The sequence below is a fragment of the Limulus polyphemus genome, unplaced genomic scaffold, assembly GCF_000517525.1.
Source record: "Limulus polyphemus unplaced genomic scaffold, Limulus_polyphemus-2.1.2 Scaffold775, whole genome shotgun sequence".
NCBI classification, from domain to species: Eukaryota; Metazoa; Arthropoda; class Merostomata; order Xiphosura; family Limulidae; genus Limulus; species Limulus polyphemus.
This window is the reverse complement of record NW_013666385.1, coordinates 305,033-316,079: the sequence shown is the minus strand read 5'-3', so window position 1 is coordinate 316,079 and position 11,047 is coordinate 305,033. Positions and strand designations below refer to the sequence as shown.

The window sequence follows — 11,047 nt, the reverse complement described above, 5'->3', positions numbered from 1 at the left end:
TAAATCACATGATTCACATACTTTACTTACGGTGCCGTCTAATCGCTTGACTCAATTATCTCTATCTTCAATCTATCTGCCTATCTCTGCAATTCTATCTTCTTTTACTGGCTTTATTTGCCAGGTTTATATACTAAAAAAGAGGGTGCCTGGAAGAAACTAGAGTTGCCAGGAAAATTCATGATCCTTCTAGAAACTCCAGCAAGCATGCTCCCAGCGTCACATGACTTCCGCTGTCGTAACAGTATTTCATTTTTTATGATTGAATAAAATTTTATAAAATGCTTTCTTCCTTATTTCATTTTAATGCAACAAAGAAGTTAAACAGTTCCCTGTTGAACAAATGGTCAGAAAATTCAAGTGCTTTGAATGACCTCTAAATATTATTTGATTTACATTGTATGTAGCATAAATCATTTTCTAATAGATGGTAACAAATTGAGGGGGTAAGACTTAAGATATTTTCATTTTGAAATTTTGTTTCTATAAATAAAAACCACCCTAATGCACACTTTGATCTACATGTAGTGAGAGGGTTAAAAACAGATGTCAATTTGTTGCATATCATAATGGTAAAAACTAACAAGGGCTGAAACTAAAAATGAAGTGTGATTTGAGTGAGATTATCAGAATTATTATTTTTTAACCTACAAACAGAATGTGCTTGAGAAAAAAATGTATATAAATCTCTCTTTCTTAATGTTCTGAAGCTTGTTAAAATAGTATATTTTTACATAAGGATTAATGCTAGACAAAATCATGTATGTACTATGAAACACATAATTAGGTGGATCAAACTAATGGAGGTTCAGCTGCTACAAACATAACAATGAGAAGCATGTTATATATTATAATATATATATTATACTTTGTTATTAATCTAACATTACTTTATTAATTTAATACCAATATAATACACAACTAATGAAACATTTACAAACATTTAGGTTTTTTAGTATTTTCAAAAATGAAATGACATTTTATTATAATTTTGAGAATGATATTTCAAAAATAAATATTAATTATCTGTGAAAAATTTAATGGAAAACAACTACTCAGACAATTTTTTGTACCATGATTCATGTATGTTCTATAATCATAAGGAGCTTATTGCAAAGTTCCAAGTTCTTTTATACAAAAAATTGTGAGAGAAATTCAAAAATCAAGTAAACACATACACATGTATATAAACATGACTGAAATTACTATATACACTGTATATTTCAAAAAGTACACATTATAACCTGAATTTCCACACAAATTTTAAATCTCAAAAAGTATCTTTTGAGTGGAAACATTTTTGTAAAAACTTATTCAAGCATATATCATAACATCTAACTCAAATATGAGCACCAGCAAGCAATATTGAAGCAACATTTTAATATTGCAAAAGACAGTTATTTGACAGAATATATTAGAATTAGACTTACACACTGAAGTTCATCAAAAACTTCAGTCATTCTTTATTTTCATGTTTAATAAACACTTGGTAACCAAGCCAGCACTATCAACTCTTCTTTATAGCTTCTCAAGAATGCTTTTACTTCCCTCATAATCAGTAAGTCATCAAAGTTGCAAAAATCACCTTTATAAAACCAAGAATTACAGTTTAATAATGTGGCAAAAATTCATACCTTAGGATCAGATTCTAAAAGATTTGGAGCCAAAAGAGCAAGAGTTGACTCTAATTCTTTCTGTTGTTTACTTTTTTTTCTAATTAATCTGTTTCTGCGACATATTGTGCTGCTTGCAGCCATCAAAGCTGCTAAATCTTCTTCATCATCAACACCATCATCTTCTCCATCATCACATGGCTCAACATCAATATGAGAATCACATTCAACACCTAAGTCCAAATCTATAGGAACATCTTCAGAATGTAAGTTAGTTGCAGCTAAGTTACACTCAGAAATAGTGCCAGAAACTTGAGAATCAACACATGTAGAATTTCCTAGTGAAGAGTTTTGTTTCATATTACCTGATATGACTCCCGAGTTTTGTAATGCTGAACATGTGAATGTTACATCTATTTGCTCAGGACAGGCTTTTGTTGAAACAGAACTGGGCCACTCACTTTCAACATCCCAGGTAATCTGTTGTGATACCTGATCCTTCTCAGTATTTTCTTGTACCCTTGTATTTTCTTTACCACTGTCCAATGGTAAAACTGATGCAGTACTATTTACATGTCCAGAATAACTTGATTCTTTAAAAGGAAGATTTTTGATACATTTTTCTTTATTACACTTAGAATTTAGAATATTGAAGGAAGAATTTGAGTAATGTATTTTTTGTAAGTCTGGACTAGAATGAATATTTACACTCACTTTTTCATTTTGGACAGATTTAGGTGCAATAGGGCGATATTCTCCAACAGGGCTACTGTATGGAGAAAATTTATTCTTATCACTAGGACTAACATAAGGTGAGATGTGACCATTGTGATTAATAGTTGAACCAAGAATAGTACACGAAAGACCATCAGTTTTGGGAGCAAGAGTGCGTCGACATGAACGTGATGAGCCAGAATTTTTTATAGGGGTACCTTGGAAGCAGAGAGTGTTCCTCCCACTCCAATGTCCATATTTTTTCAAAATGGGAGATATTTGTTTAAGTGGAGAAACTACGGGTTTGTTTGGAGTTCTTGGAGATAATCTCATTGATAGTCGAGGTAGAAAATTATTAAAATATTTTTTCTCAGGTGTTTTACAAATTCTAGAAGTATATCCAAATTTGGGCACAGTTGTTGAAGTAATCCCCGCAGAAAGAGAAATATCACTTCCACACTGAGGTGACAGAGTAATATGGGGGTGTGGTCTAATGGCGCGGTGATTTCTCAAGTATGGGACCTGTAAAAGAACGTATGATACAAAAGCTTCAATTAATCTATTTTAAAATTAATCAATTCTACTGAAAATTAAATAAGTTAAATTTTAAAAAAAATTTCCAAACATCATTTTCAAATACAAAGAAGTTTAATGACATTAGTAAGGGTACAAAAAATATATATATAATAACAAAAAAATTCAAAAACTGGGTTTTCTTCTCTGTTCAAATATAAAGAGATATAAAAATCAGTTTATTTACTTTTACATTATTCTGTTTTCCCCTAGCTTAAATTCCTAATTGGAAGACTAATGTAACACCTATATATGAATAAAGATTTTTCTTCTGTTTGTACATCATGACACATGGTAGTGTGGTCAAAACACCCTGTAGCTCACTGTGGTAACCAAATTATCACATATTTTCAGTATATGTGCTCTACCAGAACCTTAATTCACATACCAAAGTTCAAGGCAATCCATTAAGAAATACATGATATAAAATCTTTTTTTCTTTGCATCAAACGTATGGAAACTATATTTGATAGAAAACATACCTTCTATGGATTTTTTTCAAATTTGGTACACTGCTAGATATTTAAAATCTTTAATTAGGTGGAAAATTTTATCTACATATAAGCCATATGTGCAAAGTTATTCAACAAAAACTACTAAATTTTGATCAAAATGTTTGCACATGCCTTCACAAAAAAGTCCTGTGAGCTATCAGTCTAAACTTTTGCTACACCTTCACCTAAGAGTTAAATTGAATCATTTTTAGTTTTTTATTATTTGGATTAAATATGGCTTATCCAGAGTGGTAAAACTATAGGATTAAGGCAGGTGCAGAAACATAAGTACTGGTTATGCCAAGCAAACCAGTTTCTAGCTCAAGTTTTCAAAAGATTCATATGGGTCGACGGGTATTATTCATTGCCTATTGTTAAGCACAAATTTGCAAAATGTCATGAAATTCTCCTAAATAAACAGCATTTAGCATCACGTGACATTAGCTTAAGCATTTAGCATAATTAATGATGCCTGATACAGCTTTACTGAGTGCATGCAGATGATGACAAGAAACTGTTAATCTAGTTTCCATGATATTACTATAAATGAAATTATTAACACTGTTTTAGGGAGGAACACTACCACCATATATTTTAAAGAATCGGGTTAGTTCTGTAAAGTACAGGTCTGTTCAGAATAATAAGGTTGTGATCCTAAAGCTAATGTTGGTTACTATTGAGTGTCACTTTCTTACTTGCCGTGGTTTGTTGGTGTGTATTGACAAGAAGTCATGATATTAATCAAAAACACCTTAGGTGTGAAAAAAAGATGTGGCCAAAAAAGGACTGAGCGTGCAACTTTAGGGAATGAAATCAAAATTGGTGGTCAAACTGGTAGCTACACTTATAGCATTGATAAAAATTTTACAGCAAATATTCATTCATTAGTTAGCCTGGCTGCATATTTTGTTTTCTCACCATCATGCCACCAGTTGAACAAAAAACACAGCCTGGCTAACTACAAGTTTAGCTACTAGTTTGGCTGTCAATTTTGATGTGATTCCTTTAACCCTATGATTACAGTTACCCCTGTACTGTGCCCATCACAAGATCTTACTTTGTTACATTCAAAATTTAATTAAGCAATCTTACTCTCAATGTATACCAATGAAATTAGAATTCAAATTTACATTATAGCTCAAAGAAACCCAATAGAAAAATGCTTAAACTTCTGTTTGATGCACAACTTCAGTTAGTTACTTCAAAAGTTTTGATGTTTGACCTTTGTAAGTTGTGAATGACTTGAAAACACAAAACCTTTCATATATAGAAAGAATTTAGGTTAACTGCTCTGTTCACACATTCTCCTTTCAAGTTCCATAGCGGATGTTGGGAGAAAATAAAAAATAAATTTCTTGCAACTCCTGACAGATGCCACACCCACTCTGTACATGTACAGTTGCAATTTTTCAGCCAATTATACTTAGTTGAGCTAGATGTTTGCAACGAATAAAAATCCACATTTTGCAATACTATTTCCCAACAGTGATTTTAAAATTGGCACGAAGAATTCCACAATCTTAGCATTGTTGCTGCTTGTGACCTCACTAGAGGTTTAGCATTATTTCTCACTTATAAATATGTTAGTTTGATAGATAATGTATATTAGAAAGGTTTAATAACTTCTATGAAATATAAGCCAAACTGCCTCATTTTAACAGGCTTAGTGTAGTAGGCAAATGTCCCATCATTCTGATGATGGCTAAAGTCTCACTGCCAGAGACACCCAGAGAACACCCCTTGATATGTGTCGTGCTAAGTAATAATGCTAAAGGATAGGAAAGGGAAATAAAACATCAAAAATAAATTTTTGTGAAAAACTAAAAACTTATAAATAAGAATATAAACAAAAAAGATTTTCAAGATAACTTGACAAAATATTAAAAGGTATGTAAATAAATTATAATTTTAACTTTCACTGCACACTATGTTGATGATAATTCTCAAAATAGCACAAGTAGCTATAATACAAAAAGAACAAATCTTTAATTAAAATACTCAAGTAAAACAATCTCATTCTTTGTGTACAAAATAATTCTAATCTTTAACAAAATCTTACCACTTCTTGTGAAGATATATTAAGAAAGCTCAGAGTTGTTGTAAGTATTGTTCAACTTTGCATCATTCTCAATATGAGAAATATGCCAAATGGGTTCAAACTGTAACCAAAGAGCTAAGTCACACACTCAATCTATTTGGACTGCACCTTTTAGTCACACCTAAGGTGTTTTTAATTAGATTTGTATTTATTTCCACTTCTTTTTCTCTCCGATATTTTTTGCGTAACACTTCTAGAACCTGCATTCTGTGGATAGTTGTAACTACCTCACCAATTCATTGTACCTAACTACCACACTCTTATTAATGCAGTTGAGTTTAAGTGCAACTAAAAAAAGAATTTCCACACTTAACCCTTTTATTACGGGCTGGATAGAATCCAACCAGCTTGTAAGCACAAAAGTATTCATGAGAGGAATTAACCATGATTTTTGATAATGTATGCATACCTTTACAAAATTTTGCAGGTTATTGGTAAATATTACAAGACTTTCATACACAAAATATCAGGTTTATAAATTAAGTATTAAGATTTTTTAATTAAAGATTTTCTCATAAATATTTTGCTTTCAGAGTGTTGACTATCCAACATGCAAAATAATTTTGATTTTAAGATTAAAAATACTTTTATGCATTAGACCATTTTCAGATTTCACATGCAAAATCTTTTTAACCTCCAGATAATTATAAAATTTTTTGAAAGAAAAAAAACTATATTTTATCTGTTATTTTCACGAAAGTATCTCTGTACGGGTTGGTTCAATTTGACCGACTTTGCAACTTCAATAAAAAATTCTGAAATAAATATATTATGCTTCTTTCATTCTAGAATGACTATAAATTATAAAACAAAAACGTTTAGTCTAAATAGCTTAAATTTCATAGCAATATACCTTTATATTATTATTATATTGACCTTTCAGCTGTACCTTGCTAATATTATTGATGCTGCAATGATGCGAAGCATGTGCACTCGTTACTGTATCCAAGAGTATAAAACTAGCCTTTAACAAGTGATCTGTCTTGGCTTTGTTTTAGTGGACTAGTATTTTGTAAAATACAGTCACATTTCAGTTATATTACATTATATATGTATAGAAATTATTACTACTTACAAATAAGTTATTAAAGTTATTTTCTTTAAAATATAGAACAATAAATAAAGATTTATAGAAAATAATTATATCTTCTAGTTACAGCATTTGTACTCGTTTGCTACATGCCATAGATTGCTAAACCTTATCAAATTTTGCACATAGAGGATGTGAAATGAAATCATATTTTTTTTAGGTTTATATATACATTTGAAATAACAAAAAAATCATAAATTACTATATTGATACCATAGAATTCCACTATAATTTATCAAGGTTAGTAACTAAGCTGTATTTGGGTCTAAAAAAAAATATGAAATTTGGAGCAGACTAAAGACTCAACTTACCATCTTGAAATATTGTATTGAAAGAACGAGTTAACATCATAATATTTGAAAATGGCTGAGAAAGCCACTAGGGGTCATTCTGAGCTTTTGATTGGTTATTCACATGTCAGAGACAGAAGTACTGGAAAGAGGAGGTGGGCAGGGCCACTGTGTGTTTCAGTACATGAGCAACATCTCAGCAAATAGAAAACATATGAGGTTCTTATTTTATATTACAGTTGTCAATATTGGTAATTTGAGTTCCTAGTTCATAAAAACTATACTTTGTATTTTGACATCACAAACATCTAATATGAACAAATGCTGCATTCAACATACTACGTGACACACAAAAATCGATATATAGGATTTCTTTTGTAATATTTACTTTTAAATTAAGAAATTAACTAAAAGATCATACTAAAATTTGAATTATAATTTACAATTTGATACCAAACTTATTGATATACATTCATAAAATAATAGTTCAATAAAATTTTGAATACGAGTCCACAAATGCGATGACATGGCCTTTGACTCGTGATCATAGGAAGACACGTAGGGATAAGGTTAAGCTACATATATTCACACATCTTATACCTTAAAGTGTTAGTGTTAAATTTGAAAGGTTTTAATTATGAATGTTACCATCAAAACATTAACATTTCCAAAAGAAAATCTGGAAATAAAAAACTGAAAATTTCATCTGCATTTTCAAGATTTGTCTGTTAATGCGATAAATGTGCCAACTATTATTTAAAAATCTGATACCAGCTTTCAAGGCTTATGCCAAAATGTAAAGGAAAATTGATCAAGTTAAAAAAAGTTTCTTAAAATAGTATCAAAATTAATCGTAAAACAACCATTTTCATAAAAGAATAAAGATAATGAAATATATTACTTGAAAGAACAAATTTTTATTACTATGCATCATAAAAGTTAATCTACCCATGAATAATAATACTTACCATTTATGGAATCTTTTTTTTCTTGAATATTTAAAAAAACACTTTAGATAATAAGGTATGTTTAATTGTTTTGATTGTGAGATTTTTCACTATGTATTTTTCCTTTAACTTTATTACTTTACTACTTCACCTTAACATAGGATCACTTCATCTATGAAGTTCACCCTACACAACTATCTTGAGTGTTTTGCTTCTGCTAGCTCATTTGACAGATCCATAATGTAAAATTTGTTTTGCTACAATAAAATCAAAAAGTACAGGCAGATGTATATGTACAAACTTTCAATAAAAAAGTTGTGCACTGAGTGGTACCATTTATTGAAAGAATAATAGTTTTTGTGTTTTTTTAAGAACTCCAGTTTCTCAGTACTACATTTAAAAATTACACCAGTAAAGATATAATCAAACCTTCACGTAGAGTAAATTATTTAAAATTGTGTTCTATTATAAAGAAATGGTTGTTCCACATACCAGTTATTCTTTAATTGTCTGAATCCTGAATACCCAAATTGTGAAATTTTTATGGATTTTCATTTGTGATGCCATTAAATAGATGGTACAGGAATTTTGGTTACACACATACATATATCCATTATTGTAAGATTAGTGACAGGCATACTTATCACTACTTTATAAATCAGAAAAAAAAAAAAATAATCAAATGTTCAAAAACATTGTATGGTAAACATGTAGACATTTAATATTTAAGTTGGTGCCTGACAAGAAATAACCATAGATACAGGAAATCATAACAAATAATAAAACTTTACTCACCATCCATTTTGGAACTTGACTTGTACGTAAGTTACAAGGTGGGTACACACTGTCTAAGTCAAAAGGTTTAATGACTTGAGGAACTGGAGGAGCTACATGGTACTTGAAATAATACTGAAATTAAAGTTAAATGATCCTATTACACATTATTCTAAATTAAAGTTTATCAGATGACATGATGGAATGTTAAACAATTACTGATTTTATTCAACATACAGAAAATGTTTATCAGACTGTAGCTTTGACCTCATGTCAAAGTGAATTGCAATGTGAAGAGTTCTATTTCATCTATAACCTAAATGATAAATAAGAATGACTAATATTGTTTGGAGACGGCTTGAATGGGTAATGAATTATCCATTCAAGCCGTCTCCAAGCATTATTAGTCTCAAAGAGGGTTCCTCGTCATCGAATTTAAAACAATAAGAATGACATATACTTGTTTTTTTATTTAATCATTGAAAAGCCCAATGAAACTAACATAAAAATACATGGATGAATAGTTTGGTATCAAAAAATTTAATAGTATATAAAACAATAGATGAGACAAAAAAGGAAGTTTTGCAAAGTATAATACACTGTTTAGTCTCATGACTTGGCTGTAGCTTTTTAATAAATTCAAAACAAATATTTGCAAGGATTAAAAATAAGAATTTGAGATATAGTAGAAAATGTCATGTTTAATTAAACTGAGTTTCCTAACAAACTGAATTGAAGGAAAGAACTGGACACAAAGTTGCCAGTAATGAAATGGAAATAATACTATATTATTACAATACATAAACAGGCTCAAAATAATAATTACAATGGAAAGCACTTCTCTCATGAGTTTGGAAGAATATCTAAACAAATCTGAATAAGACAGAGATAAGGAATATCACAGTAAGTATATTTCTCCCAAAGTATACTTGTCACCTACACAACTTGGTCATTCCTTAAGTTAAAATACAGAGCATACAGCCTCCAGATATTTTTTAAACATCTATACAGCTCATACTACTTGAGAACACATCCAAAACTAAACCACACAGTTCTCCAGTAACACTTTTTGAGGAAGAGTTAAGCTTCATTAACTTTATCTACCTGGGCATCATTTACTGCATGTCACAAGGTTTTAGTGGCTTACATTCAAAATTTTATTAAACTACTTTTTATTTATGTTATACCAATTAGTATAGCATAAAATCATAGCTAATAATACATATTTTAATAGTATGTAAGTTTTAAGTTCTTAATTTTATAAAGCACTATTTCAATAAATCCTGAATTTCCCCTAATGTGAGAAAGGTGACAAATTTTCTATAAGCATCTCATTTTCTCTATTTTATTCACCACCCCTCCAATAAATATGAAATTCAACATAAATTACTCACTATAAAATTGTCATTGCTCAGAAAAACCATAATTTTTATAGTTTCCATTTTGTTTGGTGATAGAGCCATCAAATAGAAAATCAGACACCTCTTGTCACAGATAACTGTCACATCCTCTCTTTCAGGATTTGTTAATAGTTCTCTCTTACACTTAATTCTATATTATCTATAACCAATAGAAAGCCAAGGTTTTCATCTATCAAATGATATATTATATTATGTTCTGACCAGAGAATTGTCAATTTCTCTGTTAGTATGACTCTTGTCATATAGTTAGAAAGCCAAACAATTTGTGGTAGTTAGGGGTAATCGTCTGCTTTTTGCATGTTATTAATCTATGTTCTTTGGTACATTATTTAATTAAATAAAAATTAGTGCATTACTACCATTAGTATTAAAAAAAGTAGGGTTAAGTATCATCGACAGCAAAAAAAACCTGGGTAAGTACTTTATTTCTTGTTTTTCATTTTTATTCTTTATTATAAAAGTAACTAAAATATAAAAATAGGGATCTCTTTAGGTTAGTTAAGGTTATATTATGTAAAATAAATAATAATAATAATATAATACAAATATTTCATGAGGCACACACGCAAGCAGCTGGGAATAGCTCATGGGTAATATAATCGATACTGTAACATAAGGTGTACATTCCCCATTACGGCGCAAATAGTAGTTAAACACAGTTCAAATGGCAATAAAACTGAATTATAACTAGATGTATACTGTAACATAAGCTGTACATTCCCCAAGTGATTAACAACTTATAATGGCACAAATAGTAGTTAAACACGGTTCAAATGGCAATAAAACTGAATTATAACTAGATGTATACTGTAACATAAGCTGTACATTCCCCAAGTGATTAACAACTTATAATGGCACAAATAGTAGTTAAACACGGTTCAAATGGCAATAAAACAATAAAACTGAATTATAACTAGATGTATACTGTTACTAGTTTAAAGCTACTTAGGATAAACTAATGTAGTTTCATGTTACAATTTGATATGATTCTAGAAATTAAAAAAGAGTAATTTAGATTTATTTACATTTTTTG

General features: G+C 29.8%; 1 protein-coding gene across 1 annotated transcript in view; it reads right to left on the bottom strand.

Annotated features, from left to right (window-relative positions):
- LOC106460462 (GON-4-like protein) overlaps positions 1-11,047 on the bottom strand; it is a 211,856-nt gene that overhangs the window by 94,077 nt on the left and 106,732 nt on the right. The window contains exons 14-15 of the mRNA XM_013920158.2: positions 8,615-8,728; positions 1,635-2,849 (exon numbers count right to left, since the gene is read on the bottom strand). Of these exons, the coding sequence (XP_013775612.2) occupies positions 1,635-2,849; positions 8,615-8,728 (1,329 nt within the window). The remainder of the gene's footprint in view (positions 1-1,634; positions 2,850-8,614; positions 8,729-11,047) is intronic.